The sequence below is a fragment of the Equus quagga genome, chromosome 7 (genome assembly GCF_021613505.1).
Source record: "Equus quagga isolate Etosha38 chromosome 7, UCLA_HA_Equagga_1.0, whole genome shotgun sequence".
In the NCBI taxonomy this organism is placed as follows: domain Eukaryota; kingdom Metazoa; phylum Chordata; class Mammalia; order Perissodactyla; family Equidae; genus Equus; species Equus quagga.
The window spans coordinates 16464037-16487863 of record NC_060273.1 but is presented as its reverse complement, the minus strand read 5'-3'; the positions used below and the strand labels follow the sequence as shown (position 1 = coordinate 16487863).

General features: G+C 39.1%; 1 protein-coding gene across 1 annotated transcript; it reads left to right on the top strand.

Annotated features, from left to right (window-relative positions):
• The first annotated feature begins 8738 nt into the window (after nt 1–8738).
• On the top strand, nt 8739–19355 carry ANKS4B (ankyrin repeat and sterile alpha motif domain containing 4B). Its single transcript, XM_046667837.1, has 2 exons — nt 8739–8914; nt 17181–19355. Exons 1-2 carry the CDS (start codon nt 8751–8753, stop codon nt 18274–18276), a joined length of 1260 nt encoding a protein of 419 aa, XP_046523793.1. The 5' UTR covers nt 8739–8750; the 3' UTR covers nt 18277–19355.
• The last annotated feature ends 4472 nt before the right edge of the window (nt 19356–23827 follow it).

The window sequence follows — 23827 nt, the reverse complement described above, 5'->3', positions numbered from 1 at the left end:
TCAAAAATAACTAGGACAAAGGCATAAAAGGCTTCAACGACGTGTAAATATAAAGATAGGGCAGCATAAATAAGCGATGACAGAGAAGTCTTGGAAGTTCTAAATAAAAAGTCATATACATATAAATGTTAACACAGATTGATTACTCCATAGCTAGTAGCTAGGGCAATGGTTACCATAGAAATAGAGAAAAGGTTCCCTTGGCAATGCAGCATATTCCCTTTAGTTGATAGAATATAAAATATATTACAAGTTAAAGTTCTGCAGGATGTGGTAGATTGATTGTAAAGGTCTCAATCTTTACCCCTCCCTGTATTCCCATCCTTTGCAGCGTGCTTTGAAATCAGCCTGTTCCCCTGCGGCCTCCTCCCCACTTGAATCTGGCTTGGCCTTGAGACTTACTTTGGCCAATAGAATGTGGTGGAAGTGATGTTGTGCCAGTTCTGAGACTAGGTCTCTTGAGGCCTTGAACACCTATGCTCCCTCTCTTAGCATTCTGCATTCACCATGAGAAGAAGCCTAGGCTAGCCTGCAAGATGATGACTGATCACGAGGAGCAGAGCAGGTCATCTAAGCTGAGGCCATCCTAGAGCAACCAGTCCCTAGCTGACCCACCAGTTGACTGCTAATTAATGAGCGAGCCCAGACAAGGTCTGCTGAGCACAAAAGAATTGACCAGTTGACTGTAAACTTGTGATCCAAATCAATGCTTACTGTTGTAAGCCACTTAGTTTGGGGGGTTTGTTGGGCAGCACGATGTGGCAATAGGTATCTGTGACTATTATTTAGAATTCCAATTTCAAAATCAGCCCAGTTTTTCATTATGAAACTGCAGATATCCTCCTTTGGGAGTTTACTGAGCAACCAGGAAACTTTGAAGTCTCAAAAGAAGCAATGCCCATATTTGTGCGAGTGCAAACAAAAACTCGGCCTTTAAGGGGTTTGAAAGAATGGGGGAGACCAAATGACTATTCACGTAACACATAAGACCTAAGCATAAGTAAGTAAACTTAAATACACACAGGTATATTCTTTTCTGTCCAGTATCTTTTTCTCTTCTTTTGTTAATAGCATCATGATGTGGCTTTAGGGAACTCTCTTTCCCATTAGATATAATCTTGGTGAGACGTTTTCATTAAAAAAAAAATTGTTTTTTTACTGAGGTCACATTGATTTATAATATTATACAAATTTCAGGTGTACATCATTCTATTTCAACTTTTGTATAGACTGCATCGTGTTTGCCATCAAAAGTCTAGTTTCTATCCATCATCATACACATGCCCCTTTACACCCTTTCACCCTCCCTCCCCCTTCCTCTCTGGTAACCACCAATCTGTTCTCTGTATCTATCTGTTTGTTTGTTGTTGGTGGTGAGACTTTTGGTCAAGCTGCCTCCATCACTCTTTGGGCAAGGGGTAGGCACATGACTGAAGCTAATCAAACAATCAAACACTCTCTACGGAATTTGGATCTTGATCAGGGTAACACAGGTTGGAACTTAGCCCATTCCCTGAAGGGTTGTTTCTTATTCGAGGAACATTTGAGTTCTATTAAATCTCCCTTTGGTATATCTCTGTAATCCACCCCTTCCTCTCCTGATCCCCATGCAGGTTTTGTAATCTGCACCTTTATAATTCACTTTTCAGAGTGAGTACCAGGAAGGAGTAGGTGGTTCTCAAAACCCATGTGATTTGATGAGTCTCTGTAGGGAGGAGGGAAAGAAATTTTTATTAAGGCCCACTGTGTACAGGTCCTGTGCTAGACACTGGTACATAAACCTTCAAGGTAGGAATAAGAAAAGGAAATGAAGGTTCCTTGACGTGAATTTCCCCCTGGTTGATAGCTACTAAGTAGAAAGCTCTATGGGCTGAATATGCCCCCTCCCGCCAATTCATGTTGAAGTCCTAATCCTCAGTACCTCAGAATGTGACCTATTTGGAGATAGGGTCTTTACAGAGGTGATTAACTTAAAACAAGGTCATGAAGGTGGGCCCAATTGCAGTATGGCTGGTGTCCGTATAAGAAGAGGAAATTTGGAGATAGACATATACAGAGGGAAGACAATGTGAAGACACAGGGGGAAGATGACCTTTTATAGCCAAGCAGAGTGGCCTGGAAAGATCCTTTCCTCATGGCCCTCAGAAGAAACCAACCTGCCAGCACCTTGGACTCAGACTTCCAGCTCCAGAGCTGTGAGAAAATACATTTCTGTTGTTTAAGCCACGCAGTTTGAGGTACGTTGTTATGGCAGCCCTAGAAATGAATACAAATTCCCAGATTGAAACATAACTCTGTGTGACTATAAAATATATACTCTCTTTTCTGTACCATGATAAAGGATAAGACCACAAAAAACCAGGTCCCAGTTGTTGTTGTTATTGAGAAGAAAAATTTAAGAGAAGAAAGTTTAAGGAAGTGCAATAATTATACATCTATGATTGACCCAAAGAAAGGAGAGACTTTCTACCTTTCTGCTACTAGTACTACGATTTCTACTCAACTCCTACTTTTAAAACTACTACTGACCTACATTCATTAAGTACTGATTAACATTCATTAAGTACTGATTATGCACCACATTATGCTAAGCATTTTACAAATATTAACTCAGTGATTACTTGCAACAACCTGTGAATGATAACTGGGAAAGTATTGTCTTCATTTTACTGATGAGGAAGCCGAAGCTCAGGAGAAGTAATTTGCCCAAGTTAATGGCAGGGTCCAACTTCTGGTTTAATGTCTGTCGGTCTCTGACTTAAGAACCTGTGTTCTGAACCATTACTGTACTCCGGCTTTATTTCAACACGATGTTTAGCCTTCACATTTGCCTGTCTTCCTAGTCCAACTATCAGCTTTGAGAGTATTGAATGGCTTTGATGGTATTTGAGGATCTGCTAAACGCCACTATAATACACCTCCCTTGTGGTAAATTCTGCCATCTTGAAACAAAATGGCAGCTGGTATAGGTTTTCCAGTGGTCATTATTCCTGCAGTTTTAAAGAACTTAAGCTTTGGGTGAGGACTCACATCACGTGATTATACTGATTGAAGTCTTCAATTCACAGAACCAGTAACTAATTAGGAAGGAGAAAAGGCATAAGAAAAAGGGAAATTTGTCCAGCTAACAAAGCCAGTTAATTCAAGTGTAGAATTTAAGTTCATAGCCACTGCTCAGACTATCCAGTATTCACATTTTAAAGAATTTGTTTTTGGAAACCTTTATAAAACTCTCCACTATTACAATGCCATCTGGGATTTAGCATTTATAAAATGTGCAGTTAAAAGATGCCAAGAGGTTCCTCATGAAAACCAGATGGTACAATAACAGCTCTGTCTATTTTTCTGGCAGAAAAAATAGGGCTTTGAGTGGCTTAAAACTTATATGAATAAATTAAGGCCAATTGATACATCAGGGACACTACAATTTCAGTAGTCAACTGACCCATCTAAATATTTTCATGAATCTTTTCATTTGGAGAAGAAAAAACAAAAGGGCAGACAATGGTTCCTTTGATTGCTTCATGTTTGTGTTTAACAATGTTTCTAAGGAAAACAGCACCAAGGACCTTCAATGTGGACAAGAAAGTTTCTTTGTATTTTAAGAGTGATATATGTGTTTAAATGAGAAGCAGAGTGTTGAAATTTCCTTTGAACAGGAAAAATCCACATCAAATAGTTTGAAGAGTTGTATTACTGTGCTAAAGAGAAAAAAAATTCATGTCTAAGTGACATTTTCTGGATAATGCATCTGAAAATGTCTTTGTGTTTCAACAGATATGTTTCGCATAAAGCCAAGGTCAGCACATACAGTAATGTGTTAACAATGGCTTGCTCTGCCCTTGCCTGATTCCTGTGAGTTTTCTGTGTAACAATAGGACTTTTGTAATCCCTTTAATTTCCTTTACTTTCTCTTATTGCTTTTATTTTCATTAAAATTCATAATAAGATACTCATTAGATGAAGTAATCTTGTTAAAAGCAAGTGTTCTGCTTGGATCTTTCTTTTTCCTTATTACATAAAAATGTGCTTCCCCACCATACAAGTGAATTTCCTCTGTAATTAGATGTGAATAGCTTTAGAGAACAAATACTGTCTGCTTTTGAAAGCCAGATCTCTTGGAGTGCAGGGGGTAATCTCATTAATAAAAATTTGTGTCTCTGGGCCGCTCAAGCTGTTGAATTTCATTCCCAATTAGCAGTGAATGGTTTTTCAGAACAAAAAGGGAGAAGTTTGGTTTCCACTTTGCTGGCATTGGTTTTTCTTGGGGTAGACTGGAAGCATCAGCTACCACTAATCTTTGTCCCTTCTGTTCCTCTCCCTGAGCAAGGGAACGCATAGGACTCTGTTTTATAGATAGGTCAGAGTCCTAGGTAAATTCTCCATCCAAGTGCTACTTCCTCTCAGCCAAGATTGGACTCCATGGGAGATGGGACACATGGTAGTTGGGACCACCCAGCTGTCAGCTGCTATTGAGGCAGGAGAGGCTGAAAAATTATAAACAGAACAATGAAGAGTTGAAAATGCCATTACTCTGTGAGGAGGAGACCTAATGGTGGGAGAATCTTTCCAGGTGCTGCCCCTGGAGGCTGACTAACCCTGTTTTCTCTGGGTCATTGGCAAAAAGAAAAGAAGTGGTGTCTGAGCAGAAGGGGCTCCCAAAGTGAAGTCGTTAAATGCTTGGGGTGCCAGGTAATCAGTTGAGTTTCTAGAGTTTTAGGAAAACAAAGAAGGGAAAAAAGCTTACCCCTCTGAACCTAAGTGGCAGCCAGAGGGACACTGAAGTCACTGGCAGAATATTTTTCTAAAGTTACACTAATATTACAGGAATATAGGGAGGCATGGGAAGGGGGCAGGATTGGTTCCAACAGGAAGGTTGCTGAGGGCCTTGACTGCTAGGTAATAGAACAATCCAGGGGAGGGTCATTGCCACTTAAGTGTCATTCTCAAAGTCTCTCCAGTAGTGTGCACGGCAGATATTCTTCTCTGACATTCCAAGAGTTCAGCAGCATACTGTTGAAACAGACTCAAATACTTATGTCCATAAGACCAAAACAGTCAGAACATACAGTCAAAATCTACAATTGCTCCACAATTATCCAGACTTCTCACAAGGAATTAGTGTCTACATTATATGCAAATCTGTGTTAGTTATTTTCATTAAACTCTGCCCTTACCATCTCCCACCAGTTTTTCTTCCTTTTGGCTTTGGGGAATAAGAAAATAGACCAATTACTGAGCTATAGCTCTCTCTCTCTCTCTCTCTCTCTCTCTCTCTCTATATATATATATATACGTATCTTTCTGCTCCCTAAGCCACAATCACATTACTTCTTCCAGTTTGTAAAATCATATTTTACAGTTTGTAAGGAATTTTATCTCATTTCATCTTTACTCCTGTAAGCTTAGGTGATGATGATATGATCATGAGCAACATCCCCCAGTTTTATTCACAAAGAAATAGAGGTTCAAATAGACAGAGCAACTTGCCCCAAATCACGTGGACTCCAGGTCTTCTAGCCCCAAGTTCAATGCTCTCTCTCAACCTCTTTTTGCAGGGTAGGGAAGATCTTCAAGGTCAGAAGGATTTGTTTCTACTTCTCCTCTCCCTCTCTACCCATTCTTGTTTCAAGGAAGAACTTTTCTTGAAGAAATGCCAAAGGATGCCAGGATCTTTATCACTAAAAAAAAAAAAAAAAAAAAAAGAAAACCCTCAGATGTTTTACCATTTCACAGGAGAATTTAAATCCAAGTTGTAAGTACTGCTGCAGCTGAGAAATTCCTCCTTCTCCTTGTCCTCCATTTCCGACCCTTCCTCTCCTCTGTAATCACTCTGTCCTCTTTCTCCTTTGCTTCCATTCTTATCCTTATCATTTTCCTTGTTCTCATCATTGTTATCATTATCATCATCATCATCTTCATCCAGTAGAAGACTCTTTGTTTGACACTTAGCATTCCACTACAAATAATCCATCTTTGAGAAGTCTTCTCTCAGTTTATATATGATTTTCTATTTCAGAGTGCATTAATGAATGCAATTGTGTCTAAATTAAAGTGGCCTGTGCAAAAAATTAATTGAGGAACAATGTTGCCTTGTTCTCAAAGTATCCGCGATCATGTTTGGATATTTCACTCTCTTTGGGCTAAAATTTTTTTTTTACAACTAAGTAATGCTGCCCTCCATGTTGCTCCTATAGCTTCTACTGGTGTTCTCATAGAAACTGGAAAAAGGAACAAACATTGACCCCTGGAGCTAATTATTTGAGGAAGCTGCAATGAAAGCATTGTACTACTTCAGAACAGGCAAATAATTTATCTTGGAATAAACACTTGGACAAAAAGAGATAACACGAATAAACAGTTACAGACTTTGAAAAACAGACCTTCCTCACATCAATTCTGTGGACTGTTATCCAAATATATTAAAGATTTGGTAACAATAATGGGAAATGTTTATGGTAGTTTAAAGAGAGGAAAAGACACAATGTCAAATGGTATGTATTTGGTAATTAAAACTATAGAAAAAACATACCAAAAGAGAATATAGAAATAGTTCACCACTTGCGTAAGGGTGATGGGTTCTAATTTTATTGCAGTGTCTTCAGAGAATACAGTCTGCATGAAACCTATCATTTGTTATTTGTTGAGGCCTGCACTGGTTCTATTAGGTGGGCAATTTTTATAAACATTCTTTGTGTGCTTGAAAAGAGCATGCATTTTCTATTGAGTGCAGGGTTCTACATAGGATCGTTATATCAAACTTCTAAATTGTATTCAGATGTTTTTTATTTTACTAATCTTTAGTCTGATTGACATATAACATCAAGGGGGTGTATTAAAATTTTCCACTATAATTGTGGATTTGTTCTTTCTCTTTATATTCTATTAATTTTTGTTTTCTCGGTTTTGGGGCTATGTTATTAGGTACATACAAGTTTAGGACTATCATATTTTCTTGGCTTTTTTGTTTGTTTGTTTTTGTTTTTGTGAGGAAGATTGGCCCTGACCTAACATCTGTTGCCAATCTTCGTCTTTTTGCTTGAGGAAGATTGTTGCTGAGCTAACATCTGTGGCAACCTTCCTCTATTTTATATGAGATGCTGCCACAGTGTGGCTTGACAAGCAGTTCTAGGTCCGTGCCCAGGATCCGAACCTGTGAACCTGGGGCTGCCAAAGCAGAGTGTGCAAATTTAACCACTATATCACAAGGCCAACCCCTATCACATTTTCTTGGTGAATTGTTCCTTTCATCATTAGGTATGATCTCTCTTTATTCCCAGTAGTTTTTTTGGCTTATATTGTGATTTTTATTTAAGCTAATTTTTTCCATGCTTTTCCTCCTTTCCTTAAGGTGGACGTTTAAATTATTGATTTGAGATCATTCTTCTTTTCTAATACAGGCATTAAAAACTGCAAATTTTCCTCCTAAGTTCTGTCTTAACTGCATCCTATAAGTTTTGATATGTGGTGTTTTCATTTTCATTCAGTTCAAAATATATCTGATAAAGGATTTGTATCCAGAATATACAAAGAACTCTCGAAACTCAATAAATGAAGGCAACGTAGTGAAAACGTAAGCAAAGAATTTAAATATAAGATGTAAGAATGGCTATAAGCACACAAAAACGTGCTCAGCAGCAGTAGGGAAATGCAAATTAAAACCACAGTGATATCACTTCACACACACGAGGATGGCCATAAACAAAAAGATAGACAACAAAGGCTGCAAGGATTTGGAGAAATTTTAACAGTCATACATTGCTGGTGGGATATAAAATCGTATAGTCACTTTGGAAAACAGTTTGACGATTTCTTAAAAAGTTAAATATAAATTGCTATACAGCTAAGCAATTCTACTGTTTGGTATATTCCCAAGAGACATGTCCACACAGAGACTTTTACGTGAATGTTCGTAGTAGCACTATTCACGAAACCAAAAACTGGAAACAATTCAAATGTCCATCAACTGTTGAATGAATAAAGAAAATTTGATATATTAGTGTAGTAGAATATTATTCAGCAATAGAAAGGATGTACTATTACACACTATAGCATGGACAAACCTCACAATATTATGTGAAGCTAACAAAAAGCTAGACACAAAAGACTATATATTATATGATTCCATTGATATGATATGCCCATAGGAAGCAAATCTGTAGAGACAGAAAGCAGATTAGTGGTTTCCTGGGGTTGGGAGTGGGAATGAGGATTGACGACAAATGAGCATGAGGGATATTTTTGGGGTGATAGATGTATCTAAAATTGGATTATGGTATGGTTACACAACTGTAAATTTACCGTTATTGAATTGTACACTTAAAATGGGTGAATTTTATAATATGTAAATCATACCTCAACAAAGCAGTTAAAAAAATAAACCTCCCCAGTGAACTAGACTAGTTCTGAATTGTTTGGAAATTATCTTCTACATTCTGTGACTAAATGACCAATGTTATATTCAATACCTGATAGTGGACATTAAAAAAATTAAATGTGCCTCAAAACACTCAAGATGAACACAGCAGTCCTCAATATTCAATGTCATGGCCATTCTATAAAGAACAGGTCCAAGTTCAGTGCTGTGAACCTTTCTGGCTGCCTTCCAAGGAGGGAGGATGGAATGAGCTTTGCCCTGGGGTGACTCTCTTCCTTGTCACTGATTAACCAGCTTTGTGGGAAGGCTATTCCACCAACATCCTGCTTTGCCTGGAGAGTGATATCTGGCCAAGCTTTGGTGGGCAGAAAAAATGTCCACTCGCTACCACCAAGCTGCTAGTGATAGCTATCTGGAACTTCTGAAAGAGGCTACCAAGAGGGATTTGAACCTTTGTGACGAAGATGGCATGACTCCTACACTACTGGCAGCCTACCATGGAAACTTGGAAGCCCTAGAAATAATCTGCAGCAGAGGGTAAGTTCAATCTGATGGTTTTGATTGGAAACAGTGTTTACAGTAGGATTCTGCAGACAGCAGCAAGAGGCAGGGAAGTCAATGAAAATACTTTTCTCTCTTTCTAGACTAAGTAATTGTCTTCTTAGAGAAAGGGAGAAAATTGCCTAGAGATGCTCTCTTTTCCCATGGAGAACTGGCACCATGGGGGTGGCTCATCCTTTATGAGCCACACACAGAGAGATCCTGAACTCTAAGGCACTATCTGCTTTGGGGGCAAGATATTTTAATCCTGTGGCTTTAAAAATCTTTTCCGTGAAATGTAAATGGTCGACTCTTTAAAAAGAGATCACTGTTCTACTTGGTTTTAAGTTGTCAATCTTGATTGAAACAAATTATGTTTTTATTTTATTTTTTCATCTATGCCGTTAAAATCCCACAGTCTTTTATTAGAATAAGCCCTTGATTCTTAGATGAGGTTGCTAGCTTTACAAGCTGTAAAAGGTACCTTCAGCCTGTCTTAAATTCATTACCTCTTTGGCTGTTAGATACATATATGTGCACACATTCCCCCTAAATTCTAATGCAGGAATTAGCTAGCTCTTTTCTTCTGCTTGTTACTAAAGGGGCTAGGGAGTGTTGGCAACTGTAACCTAAGAAGGGTAAAGAAAGAAAAAAAGAAAATGTAAATAAAGGAGCCAAGTGAATTTATTTCAATTCAATACATATTTATTTATACATATACATAAATATGTGTAAATATACGTATTTATATATATCTGCTATGTGCCAGCCACTTTGCTAGCCACTGGGGATGCTGTGATCAATAAGAGAGACACGATTGCTCTCCTCATGGTGATCAGATTTGAGAGAGGAAGGCAGAAATTACGTCATGTATGATATGTGTTACAAAGGGGGAAAGAGAGGGCACTAAATAAATAACCCTGATATCTAGGCGTCTATCCCGATCTAGGGAGGGAGGGGAGGCTTTCTGGAGCATTTAAGCTGGGATTTGAAAAGTGAGAAGCAGTTGGCTAGATGAAGACTGTTTCCCCCAAGTGAGAGCACTGTGCATTCTAGGCACTGAAGAAGTTAAATATGGCTGGACGTGCATGGCTTGAGTGGGGAGACGTCAAGCTGTAAGAGACAAGACCAGGTCACAAGAGCCTCGTAAATTCTGTTAAGGAGTTGAACTTTATCCTAAGAGCATGGGAAGCCATTGTCATGGGTTTACACAGGGGAGCCACCTGGTAGATTTGCATTTACGAAATTTGCTTAGGTGACTGTATAGCTATCAGAGAAAAGTTTGGGGGCTGTTTTAATGATTGAGATGAGAAGTGAACTGGACTTGGGCAGTGGCAGTGGGAATGGAGAGACATGCGTGGCTTCGAGTGGCAGGTCAGATGTAGAACTGATCATGATTGATTGGATGTTGCGATGTGCTGATAAAGAAAGAGGAGGATCAAGGCCTCAGGTTCTGGCTTTGACAGCTTATAGCTGTTGGCACCCTCTTTTGAGGTGGGGGGTACTTTAGGAAGAGTTAGAAGAACGAAAGGTAGAGAGAGTTCCTGAGTAGAGAACTGAATGAGGAAGTGAGTGGAGTTGAAGTTCCCCCTTCCTCTTGTCTGATTTGACTTCCTTTTCCCAGACACCTTCTTTGATCCCCACCCCATCTGTCATCCTTCTCCAAATTGTAACATTGTGCATCTCTCCCGTTCTCCCAAACTTTCTTCATCTACACAAAGTATACCACCTCTGCACCAAGTGCAAGATGTCAGTTACTTCACAACAAATGAAAGCCCTTGCTTCCTTTAGGGTCGATTTAAATGGCAACACCTAGATGTTTTCTCTCTCTCTCTGTCCTTTGTATGCTGGAAATATTTTCTTACACCTATTGTCCTGCTGGTCTTTATGACAAAAGTAACATAATATGAACCCAGAAAATTAAACCATATATATGCACACAAATTATAAAGAAAAAATGTCCTATGATGCCATGCTGTTAATATTTTTATGTTTTATATATATAATATATGTGTATTGTATATAAATATGTGTATATTTACACATACACAAAAAATGGTATCCTAAGTAGACATTTTGGTAGCATGCTTTTTTTTTTTTTTTTTTTACCCCTCAATACATCATGAATATTATTCCATGTCAATACGTGTTCTTTTATAATTTAGTTTTCAGGAAATTCTTAGTGTTCTAGTCAATGTATATCGTTCTTAGTCAATCTCTCTTTCGGACAAATAATTTGTTCCCCATAGTTTAAACAGTGCTGTGATGAATATCTCTGTACATAAATCTTTGTTTACATTTTCTTGAGGATAAATTCTCCAAAGTGAAATTTCTGGATCAATTGGCATATGCATATTTTAAAGGCTTTTTTGTGTGTGTTGACAAATTGCCCTTCGGAAAGTGAGTACCCATTTTTCTCAATATTAAATGTATAATATCAGTGTGGCTTTAATGTTCTTTTCTTTGGTTACTGGTGAGGTTGAAAATTATCTTTATGTTTAGTGACCATTGTATTTTCACTTTTGTGAATTATGTATTTATAACCTTGTCACACTTTTATATTGGGGTCTTCAACATTTCTCATTGATTTATAAAAACATGCTTTTTAAAGTTAGAATATAAGCTTTTTGTCATTATATTTCAAATATCTTCACAATTTAATATTTTTGACAACAGATATCTTAAATAAAAGTAAAAAATAAATATATTTAAGTATGCAGTTTTAAGTGTATATATTTTTATACTTAAGCCTGTCAATTTTACTATATAATTCTAACTTTGAGGTCATGCCTAAATATTGACTATTTTCATCAGTACATTTTTAGTTTCATTTTTTATTTTAAGTACTTAATTCATATATCATTTATTTTGATTTAAGTTCTAAGGTTATGATCTAACCATACATTCTCCAAATGGTTAGTCCTTTGTCCCAACACAATTTGTTACATAGTCCACTCTTTTCCCATTTATTTGACATGGTAAAGTAATTTTTCTCAATGTAATGTGAAAATCCAGTCCATTAAGTTATACTTATTAAATTGACTATGGGCGCAAAAATCCTTCTAACCCTGCTTTCTCTAGTCCTTCCTTCTCAACTCTTGTCTTCTGATTGATTCTAGCACATCCTGAATTTTGTTTCCTTCTCTCTAGCAGCATTTAAGATTTGTTATATTAAGTTGGCCTGATGTAGGCTGAAAAAAAAGTCTTGTGAGAGTTTTCCTAGGTCACCTCCCATTTTGACCATAGCCAATCTTTAGGAATTGTGTGAGATTAAATTGCCAATTAGATTTAAGGGAATTAAAAGGGAAATAAATTAAAAATTGAATCTGAGAACTAATCAATCATTGAGGGCCATTCCAGTCTGATGATTGCAGTGTTTGTCTGTTACTACCTGATTGAGACAATGAATCATGTGGTAACCATTAACATCCAAACTCTGGCTTTGTTAAATACTGTTTTTCTATTTTAAATTTAAAGAGGAAGAGCAATTACATGTGTTATCCTACATTGGGAAGAGGGCCCCAATTACACAAAATTTTATTTTGCCTTTAAAGTGTGCATGATATTTAAAATTTTCTTTCATTTTCTAAAATGGAAATAAATTTTCTTCCTCCTTGATTCTAAAAGGAATCGTATGTACTTATTGTAACATTTCACGTCATATTGGAAAGATATATTTAATAAAGTAAAAATTATACGAATTCTTATAGTCATTAACATTTGGGTGTATATCCTTCCAGACTTTTTTCCTTTGAGAACATGCACACACATGTATGTTTTTCCTCCTTAAAAAGACAATCATATTTTATAAACTGTTCTGAAACCTGCTTCTAATTATTTAACAATGTATCAGAGACCATTTGCACTTAAAAGTAGAGATCCATGCCACTATTTTTAAAGGCTACATGATATTGTGTTTTATAGTTTCATCATAATTTATTTAGTCAGTTGCTTGTTCGTGATGTTTAATTTGAATCTGGTCTTTTAACTATTATAAGTAAGTTAGGATGAATATCCTTGATCGTTCGTCTTTGCACAAGGGTCTGATATCTCCTTAGGATAAATTCTTAAAGGCAGAATTGTTGATTCAAGAGGATGCTATGTTTTAAAGCCTTTTGGCACATATTGTACCAGGAAATTTGAACCACTTTATGCTTCCTCCAGCATTGTTCATTTCCCGACACTCCTGCCAAAACCAAGTATTACTATTCTTTTTAATCGTTGCCTATCTGATAGGCAAAAAAATGGTAGGGCATTGTGTTCATTTGCATTTCTTTGATTATGAGTGAGTCCAAATATTCCTTCTCCTGTAGAAAAACATCTTTGAAGGAATAATATTTTTCTGAGAACAACTTCACAAAAAATCAAATCTACTTCAAAAGGAGAAATTGAAATGGAACAGATGTTCAGAGTAATATAGTAAAAGCAAATTGCCTATTTAGTGACAATAATACCAATCCAGCTTTAAAAATTATTGCCCAAATGCACTCAGCTACCAAAAAGCAAGGGCAAAATATAGACTAATTTAAAATCTCTTTTGAAAAAAAACAAATAAGAAAAAATCAGCACTAGACTGAATTTAGCCCAAGGAAATGATATACATATTATTGATGCTATATGTAGCATCAGCAGTGCACTCAGATCATCAAATGAGGGAGACCAGTTTATGAATCCCTGAGCAGGGATGTGTAACGGTTTTATCAAGAAACGTGAAAGACACCAGGGATTGAAAGACAAAGATTGCGTTTAGAAGGACCCCATGAAACTTGTCAATAGAAAATATGTTGATTTAAATTGTACATTAATTTGGAAAGTTGTCTGTAAATAGAACTTTTGCAAGTAGAAATAGCTTAACTGCACTAGGGAAACTCATAAAGTATCTTACCTATCTGGTTTCATCTGTAAATTTGGAATTTTGCATTTGAAAGTTTCTTGAAAGAAGATCCATCTTTGCGGTCATGTCAGGGTTTCTTCATGTTCTTCTTTCATCTTGAAAGGATCATTTAAGATTCTTTGAGATGAGAAAATTCCGCTCCTCTATGGCCTGAAGCATGTAGATTTAACCCAAACTTCTTAATACCATTTAATGTCCCCACCACAGCTCATTTCTCTTAATAATTTCTTTTTTAATTTATCCAATTCAAAGATAATTTCTGGCAGATTTAATCAATATGTTTTTGTTTATGTTTACAGTAACATCTTGGGTGTTTTATAATCCCTCTTTGACATGTAGGGTACTTAAGGAGTCTTTTGAATATGATGTTTTGTTAAATTAAGTTAAAAGTAAAGCTACATCGTTGGAAGTGAGGTACTGTGCTCCCCTGAGATACACAAATGTGCCAAGCTTGAAGGGGTTTCCTTTGATCCAAAACAACTGAATCAGTCTGACTGACTAGAGCCTTCTTGAAAGTTGCTGCCAGACAGCAGTGTTATTTAATATTTGCTTTCCTTAGATTGTATCATGTTTTTTTTTCCCTCTTTGCACTTATTTCCCTTGCCCCCATCTCCATGCACTCTGGTCACACTGAGGTATACTCCTGGTTCCCCAGATATGCCGTGTAATATTACCCATGTGTGCATCTTCTCATTCTGTTCTCTCTACTTAGAAGGAGGTTGCCAACTGCCAGCTTATGGGCTGGATCTAGCCCACGAATATGTTTTATTTGGACTTCACTGTATTTTTCTTTTGAGTTTGAACCAACATTTAGAAGTCAAAAAATTTTACATGAAATTCTGGATTTCTGGCTTTGTCTGAAAAGTGGAAGCTCTGGCAATATCGTGTCTGCTTTTATTCAAGGTAGCCATCAGCCGCAGCTGAGTGATGGCTGTTCTTTCTAGGTGGAGCTTGTACTTACTCTGATTTTGTTGAAAGAACAAACTTGGCCCCATTCAGTTACTTAAATTATCTGCGTGGCTTCTTTAGGTTGAGTTTGAGACTTCTGCTAGGGGATATGATACAAAGGACAAAAAGACACAGGTTTTGCCCTCTGGGGTATTATCTAATTAGGGAGATAGGGCATAAATATTTGACAAATTAAGTGAGACTATAACTGTTAAAAAGCCACAAGATCTATTGTAGTGTTGTAGGAATTTACTAGATGAATGTGAAAAAAAACAAATATATGAAATTAAGGATTATGAGTTTAGAGACAAGGGAAATGAAAATAGGTAATTTTCAAAAGGGGGGGAGATTGTAATGTTTGTTGAATATTCACTATAAACCAATCACTTTTCTAATGCTTTATGTATATTAACTTATTCACATAACAATTATATGAGTAGGAAATATTATCCTCAATTTACAATTGAGGACACTGAGTCCTTAGAAAAGTTAAGCTTGAGGCCTCATAGCCGGTAAAGTGGACAAGCGGAGGTGTGTTAACATAAGACTGTATTGTGCTGGAGACCATTAGATACGGAGACAGGCCTGATCCAAAGTGTGCTACCTGTGTACTCTTGGGCAAATCAGTTAAGTGCTCTGAGTCTTATTTTACCCCTCTAACAATTATTTCCAACTTCCTTCTCTAAGAGGGAGACTGTGACAGTTGGTGGGGGTGGGGGCAGTGAATGAGTGTGTGCTTCGCAACGGAAAAGCATGAGGAGGTTCCCATGGAGGCGGTGCAAATCTGATTCATCAAATTATAGGACACTAGTTGGGTCATATTAACTAATGCAGCTCTTCTCAATCTGCAGCGAGCCTATGAATCACCTGAAGATCTTGTTAAACTTTGGATTCTGATTCAGGAAGTCTGGGCCGGGGTCCAAGATTCTGCATTTCTAACAAACTCACAGGTGATGCTGCTGCTGCTCCTGGTGCAGGGACCAAACTGAGGAACAAGGAATAGGAGAAGGGTCATAGTGCATTAACATGTCAGTTGCAAGGGCGTGGATCTTCTCTTCTGTTTCCACCTTCTACTCACCAGGAATTTTAAGGGGCCTTCTCAGATGCTCTCTCCTGTCCTTCCATGGAACCAGTCTGACATGAGTTTAGTGAGATCCTGATTTTGGGGAGGTCTAGACGAGGACAAGGGAAGGTGCCCTTTAGTACCTGTATTATCAGAGTTCTAAACAGTGGTTTGGCGGCCAGAGCCATAGTTAACAATAAGTTATTACTTTACTTTCCATTTGCGCCTGTTTGTAACTCAAGACCTCACAGGAGGTGGGTGAGTTGCAGTCTGGGGCAAGATTCCAGGAGGCATTCATTCATTCCACAAATCTTTATCGAGCACCTACCATGTCCCTGTTTCTGTGCCCGGCATCGCATCTCTGGCCTTACTGCCATCTAATAGTGCCCCCAATTCCACTTTAAACCTCCACAGAACTATTCATATATATGACACTGTGATTACCTGGAAGTAGGTTGGAGAATCAGTGGAGACATTCTACCCTTTTGTATAAATAATGGTTGCTACCTACCCAACATCCATTCCTCCCTTCCTTCTTGCTGATGGGGACCTAGTTTTGTTCAATTATTTATTTCCCTACATGTGACTCAGGGGAGGGTAGAAGTGGTAGACTGGGAACCACCTCTTACCAGCTCATGAGAGATCACTGCTAAATTTTCAGGAAGTTTGAGAGTTAGTTAAACACAGCCATTATTAAAAATAAGTCATATAAACTTATAATTTGATAAATTATATTAAAAAGTACTCAAAACTCATTAATTCCTAATTATTTTACTATTATCTATGCTCTCAAGATTTTGCATGTCTGTTATATCTATTTGGTGGGAATAATTTATAATGATGTGCTACTGCCTGTCTCTTCCAAACTCCATGCCCAGTAATACCACATTTATAGCCTGAAATTTGCCATGGTAGGTATATTTATACCACAGAAATTGGCACATGCTATAAATCAAAGCTTTGATTCTTTTTTCTGGGTGAGCCAGTTGTTAAACATTTACCAGCACATCATTGGGTAATCTTTTCCCTAGCATCAGGAGAAAACTCTAATTGATCTACGTTAGATCTATTTTCCTTCCTTCAGGAATGTGACCCAATTCTGGCCAATGAGACGTGAAAGTAGCTCTGTTGGAGAGTTTCTTCAAAAGCTTCTCTTGCTTCTAAAAAGGAGAGAGGGTAGAGATGGCCTCTTTCTGTTTCTGGCCCTGTGACGTCTGGATGTGACATATCTGGACTTCTACAAGTTATAACAATGCCAAGGCAGGATTAACGTGCATTTTGTTCTTATTTTTATTGTTTTTGGACCTCATGTTCAGAGAAAAAAATTTAGTATGTATTTTTGATATTTTCTCTTCTAGGGGTGACCCCGATAGATGTGACATCTGGGGAAACACTCCTCTACATTGTGCAGCCTCTAATGGTCATGCCCATTGTGTCTCATTCCTGATCAACTTTGGTGCCAACATCTTTGCCCTGGACAATGACTTACAGTCTCCACTCGATGCAGCTGCCAGCAGAGAGCAGACTGAATGCGTTGCTCTCCTGGATAAGGCTGCCACAGCTCAGAACATCATGAACCCCAAGAAGGTCATCAGGCTGAAGGAGCAGGCTCAGAAGAATGCCAGGAGGCATGTTAAAGAGTGTGAGAGGCTCCAGGAGAAGCATCAAAATAAGATGGCCCGCACCTACAGCAAGGAGGAATCTGGGACTCTTTCTTCTTCCAAGGGTTCTTTCTCCAGGTCATCCCTTTCAAATGCTTCTGCTTCTGGTACATTTGGGTCATTGTCTAAGGGCATTAAAGATAGCTTCAAGCTAAAGTTCAAGAAGAACAAAGATACAGCAGAGCAGGTAGGGAACGAGAGCAGAAGTAGGCAGAGGAATGTGATGGAAGTGTTTAGAGAGGAGGCAGAAGAGGAAGATGTATTCTCAGGGGACTTCAAAGAGAAGCTCCAGTTCTCAGCAGAGGAGGACAGCCATGTGCAACACGATTCCATTCTAAACCGCCCAGGTCTAGGAAACATTGTTTTTAGAAAGAACAGACTATCAAGCTCTGGAGACATCTCAGACAGCAAGAGGGAGTTGGGGTTTAAGATGTCCACTGAAGTGCTTCAAAGACAGGGAGCAGTAGAGGCTGACAAAGCCGAGGTTGACGAAGAAGAAGAGGAAAAAACCCATGAAGATGATCTGCCTTGGGATGAGGATGAAGTGGAGTGGGAAGAAGATGTGGTCGATGCTACTCCCCTGGAAGTGTTCTTGCAGTCCCATCACCTGGAAGAATTCCTTCCCATTTTCGTGAGGGAGCAGATTGATCTAGAAGCTCTGTTGCTTTGCTCTGATGAGGACCTTCAGAGCATACAAATGCAGCTGGGTCCCAGGAAGAAAGTTCTTAATGCCATAAACAGAAGGAAGCAGGTGTTCCAACAGCCTGGGCAGCTGGTAGACACCAGCCTCTGATGGAGTGTTGGGTCAATGGGGTAAGCCTGCAGCAGTGGAGTGATGCTGTGGCCCACTGAAGCATTCCAGACAACATCCCCTCTGTACCCAATGCCAGACCACTGGGAATGGTTTCTAGGGGATCTAGGAGATGCCCACCTAAGAAAGAGGCTCAAAATCTACTCTCAGAAATACTCTATTCCTATCCAAATAAACTACCAGTGGGAAACTCAAGGAGACCTGGGAATGAGAAAATGGTGTTTCTCTTTAATTATCTTTTTGATATTTTTGAATATATAAAGGATTAAATGAATGACAGAGAAGGGAAAAAACTTTCTTTACTTCTCCAGCTCTGGGCTTAAAATTACAACCTGTCATCACACTAGCCTGCTGCTTGCTTTCTGATCGTTATAGTCTGAGGATTCTAACTCCAGTTCTGTCTTTAATTCTATGAGCTCATCTGTTGGTGGAGATTTAAGCTCCTCCTCTGGACTGATGTTTGATGCCCAACTTAAATCTGTCTAACCCTTCAACAGATGTTTACAAGTGATGAAAATGGGTCTATAATATTCCTGCCTGAGAAAAGAGACAGAGTGGTAGGTAGGGAGAGTGAAGGAAGAAATAGAATATAGGGTACTTTTTATGGACTGAATTGTGTCCCCCCCAAATTCACATATTGAAGCCCTAACCCCCATGTGACTGTATTTGGAGATAGGACCTTTAAAAAGGTGATTAAGGTTAAATAAGATCATAAGGCTGGGGCCCTAATCCCGTATGGCTGGTGTCCTTATAAGGGATGCACATGCACGGAGGAAAGGCCATGTGAAGCCACAAGAAGGTGACCATCTGCAATGCAAGGAGAAGCCTCAGGAGAAACCAGACCTTCCATCACCTTAATCTTGGACTTCCAGCCTCCAGAGCTGTAGGAAAATAAATTTCTGTTGTTTAAGCTACTCAGTCTGTGGTATTTTGTTATGGCAGACCTAGCAGACTAATATAGCTCCTAAGCAAGAGAGTAGGGGAGCACAGAAAGAAGAACATAGAAAAAATATCTGGCCTATTTAATGATTTTTCTAAAGGTAAATGCCTCCTGAAATTTAAAAAAAGGGAAAAAAATTGAGGTTCTTTGTAGGGAAAATTTGATTGTAAAAGTAAATTTTATATTTTCATGCCCATTATGTACGTATCTTTTATTTACATATCAACCCCTTTCATACATTCTTGCAAGTCTGAATACATGTAGGTTCTACAGTATAAACTGGCAACATTGCTGCCGACATTTTTTGAATGGCAATCCCAAATTCAAATTGAAACCCTACTGGATAGCTAAGCTTCATTGGATTTTTTATAGCCAGACTTACATCAAGTAGAATTTACTATCAATTACATGTATAATATAAAAACAGATATTTGTCTTCAGTACGCTTCCTGATTCACATCTGTTTGGGTTACTTCAAGAGGCACTGTGGAGGACATAAGGTTAAGGAGGATGCAGATGCTCAAATCTGATGAACAGTTGGCTCATTCTTCCTCCATGGATAGGTTCAGAAAGGTTGTCAGTCATGGAATAAATATGTTGCACTAGGGGATAATTATGTTTACAAATATTACATTTTGTTGGTTGAAATACACTGAAGTTGTACTTGCTTTCAAAAATGCTCACAAAAGCAGTTGCCACATAGAAAGCACTCAAAAAAAGTTTGTAGTGTCTGAGATGGCCTGTATTAGTACTTCATTATTTTAGATGCCAGGTCCCTCTCTCCACGTATTTCCCAGAACCTACCTGATGAGACACTCTATAGGAGAAGAATAGGCCACCAGGGGAGTGCTGTTGTTAACAAAAAGGATGTTCTCCAGTAGGGCTTTGTACATCATTGTCAGAGATAAAAGTAATATAGAAAGCCTGGTGATGTATTCTACCAAATGAGAGGCAGCATGAGGTGGTACAAAGAATTTTGAGCTGGAAACCAGCATTACTACTTGGAGGATAGAATACAGCGTTATGGAAATGGAAAGATGTTCTTTGGGAGAATAAGAAAAGTCAGGCCAGCAGAAATATTACCGGAACTCAGCATTATAGGATTTAGTTCTGCTTCCTAAGAGTTGAGCATTTCTAATTGGAATTTTCTATGCTGCCCTTCTGGAGGGGGCAGTTGGCTTAGGCAATGTGGGAAGAGGAAGGTATGTTTGCCCAGAAGAAGTGGAAGCTTTCACTTTGACCAACCCCTTGGCCTTCACGTCAGTGCTGTGATGAGATAAAGGGGTATGAATTTGAAGGATACATGGCTTGTAAAACCTCACATAAAAATTCCATCAAATTACTGGATTAAAAACAAGGGAACAGGGGCTGACCCCACAGCCTAGTGAGTAAGTTCAGTGCAATCCCCTTTGGTGGACTGGCTTTGCAGGTTTGGCTCCTGGGCATGGACCTAGACCACTTGTCAACCATTCTGTGGTGGTGACCCATATATAAAATAGAGGAAGATGGGCACAGATGTTAGCTCAGGGCTAACTGCTAATCTTCCTCAAGCGAAACAAAGAGGAATATTGGCAACAGATGTTAGTTCAGGGCTAATATTCCTCAGCAAAAAAAAAAAAAAGAAAGAAAAGAAGGGAACAAACATAATCCTTTTATGTAATTACAAATAACATAAACTTTTGTGAGGCCGGAATGGGTTGTCAGAAGTGAAGTTGTATTTTTTCCAACAGGTGCATTTTATTTTTAAGGTATCCCAGCTTGTAGATTCCATATGCTCATCTACCATCCCCTGAATGTCTCCTGTTGTTCCATTTAAAGGGTAAATACTTTGTCTACGATTATCGCAAAGATTGGCTCTAAATGTGTGAGCAAAACAGTCAGACTTCACTTGGATCTTATATATCAGGGAGCAGAGGTGGCTAATTAAAGGGTTCTTGCTCCTGGGAACTCTCCTATACTGACTTCCCTAGCAGAGAAGCCAGGTCCTGCCCTACTACAAAGTAAGCTCCCTGAGGACAAGGAGTGTTCTCTGTCCTGTATTCACTGATACATCGCTTGCACCAAGTGCTTGTCTGTCACACAGCAGGTGTTCCATAAATATTGTTGAATAAGTAGATGCTATGCCTGGGCTGGAGGCAAGATGCAGATTACTCTGGTCTGTTGATTCCTAGACATTTCACTGACTTCAGTGTTTTGCACAGCATCCAACGGTGGGGTTTGGTAATATGACATCAAAAGGAGTAATTTGGAAAGGCAAAAACCTTCTCCTGCTTGCCCAAACCACTCTTGATCCATTTCCTGACCCAAGTATGACATAGTGGAGAGTGTCACCAGTCAGGTTGGAGAAATGAGCCTGAACACGCAACTCCCACCTCTTTTGGCGAGATTGTCGTTGGGGGTCTTACTGGGCACCTTTATGCTCTTCTTGTGGGCTCTTGGCCTCTTATGATTTGTTTACAGAATCAACAAGTGAGGGTTCTCCCAACTTTTCGTCATGGAGGATATAGCCTCTCCATCATGAAGCATTATGTTATAACATAGTTTTACACCATGCTATAAAAGGTTATATATGTTCTAAGAATTCTAGATCTTTCAAACTAAACCAAACAAAAGAAGCCTAAGAGAAGAAGCTACAGCAATATAAAAGTCTTTTCTGGAGACAAAGACCAGAGTATGAGCCAGGATGAGTTTAAAGATTCACTGAACTCAGACCTCCATCCTTTAAACTAGATGCTTAGAACAGCTCAATCCAATGCTGTCTGACTCCCCCATCCCCTTCACTTTTTTTTCCCCTTTGTAATCTAACATAAAAGTCAACAAGAAAGAAAGAACATTTCAGTGAAGGGAGGAGTTTAAGTTATGGCATGGTAAATGCATACTGTGCTTATATTTCAGGTCATCATGTTATACAGGTCAGTTATATGCTCGTAATTCCTAAATCTGAGTCACCAGCCCAGACCATTGTTGTGAGCTGCAAATCTATAAGCCCAAGTGCTTATCTGAATCTCCCCTCAAATGTCTCACACGTTTCTCAAACTCAGTGTGTCCAAACCTGAACTCATTTTCTCCCAAGTCATTGGTTCTTAACTGGGATGATTTTGCTCTTTAGCTCCCAGGAGACATCTGGCAATGTCTGGAGACATTTTTGATCTTATATGATTTGATGCTACTGATATCTATCGGGTAGAAACAATGGATACTAAACATCCTACGATGTATAGGACACCCCCCTACAACAAAGAATTATCTGAATCCAAATGTCCATAGTGCAGAGATCGAGAAACCCAGCTCTAAATCTACTCTTCCTCTTTTTATGAATGGCGAGTTTAACCTAGCAAACCTCTGATCTCATCTCTGACCATTCCTCTCTCTGTCCCCTAATTACAGCCACATCAGATTTCTTGTAGATCCTGAATATAGCATGCCTCTCATAAGACTGTGTCTTTGCATGCCATCATCCCTCTTCCTGGAAAACCTTTCCTCCATGTAGCCACTCCTATTGAGAGATTTACCCTCTCTGCGCCCAGTCTAGGTTGGGTACTCTTCCTAGCTGTGTAGGCCATCTTCTGTTTAACCCTCCAGAACCTGTCTCTGCTATTTTCTACCCTCCTCAGTGTCCCAGTGGTTGACCTCCGTGGACTGCATCAAAGGGCTCCCTTGCCCTTGGGCTTCTGGTTGGGTTTGGCCAATGAGAGGTACCATCAGGAGACTAGAGGAGGAAAGACAGAGTGAGACACTTATTCCACCTGTTTCTTTCTTGCAGGGCAGTGGCTGCCTTCCTTCATCTAAGCCCATAGCACTTTTTGGCAACCTTCTGCTACAGCTCCAGTGCTTGCTGGGTTCCCTCACTGCTCCTGCAAGCTCAGCAGTGGTAGCAACTTCTTACTGTTGCTAGCCCTGGGCTGCTTCACGATCCTCTTCTTCTAACTCTGCCCTCTCCTTTTTAAACAGTCTCTTCATTAAGTTCTCTTCAGTCACCCCTTTTGAGTATGGCATCTATTTCCTGCTGGGCCCCTGTACTGTATGTTCCTGTAACACCAAAGCATGGTCCTGTAATTATCTTTTGACACATCTGTCTTCCCAGACTGTTCTCTTTGTTGGGGGAGGACTGTTTTCTGTTGTATCTCAGCGGCCTAGCACAGAGAGACTGTAGGGACTGTTATGGAAAGAACAAAAGAAGAAATCTATGAGTGAATTAAGGCACTTTTAATAATCTCATCCTCACACACCCTTCTCTACACATCCCTTAGGGTTGTGACCATTAAGTTCCCCGGAGAGACTCCACAGTCACTTGACGTGTGTAGAAGCAGATCATGGGTATTTTACTCTAGTGCCAAGTCCCCTGTCCGACAGCCTGACAAACACAATAAACTTTTGGCTAAGCTACCTGGAGCATGAAGATGACCTGCCAGGAAGAGTTTGGGTAGGAAAACAAAGCAGTAGAACATGATTTTCTTTGCTGCTGACTTATCTGGTAATCAGCCCTGGGGTGGGGGTGGATTTGGACGGGGTCTTTGGCAGGACAAGGGCAACACAACTCTGCTAGTGACTCAAGGGTCCTGGGGGAAGCATCTGTGCACCTCAGTTTCTCCA

Bases quoted from the DNA above. Each gene is read 5' to 3' on its own strand.
- ANKS4B (XM_046667837.1), top strand. From the start codon at position 8,751: ATGTCCACTCGCTACCACCAAGCTGCTAGTGATAGCTATCTGGAACTT. The intron at 8,915-17,180 runs GTAAGTTCAATC...TTTCTCTTCTAG, and splicing joins GAAATAATCTGCAGCAGAGG to GGGTGACCCCGATAGATGTG.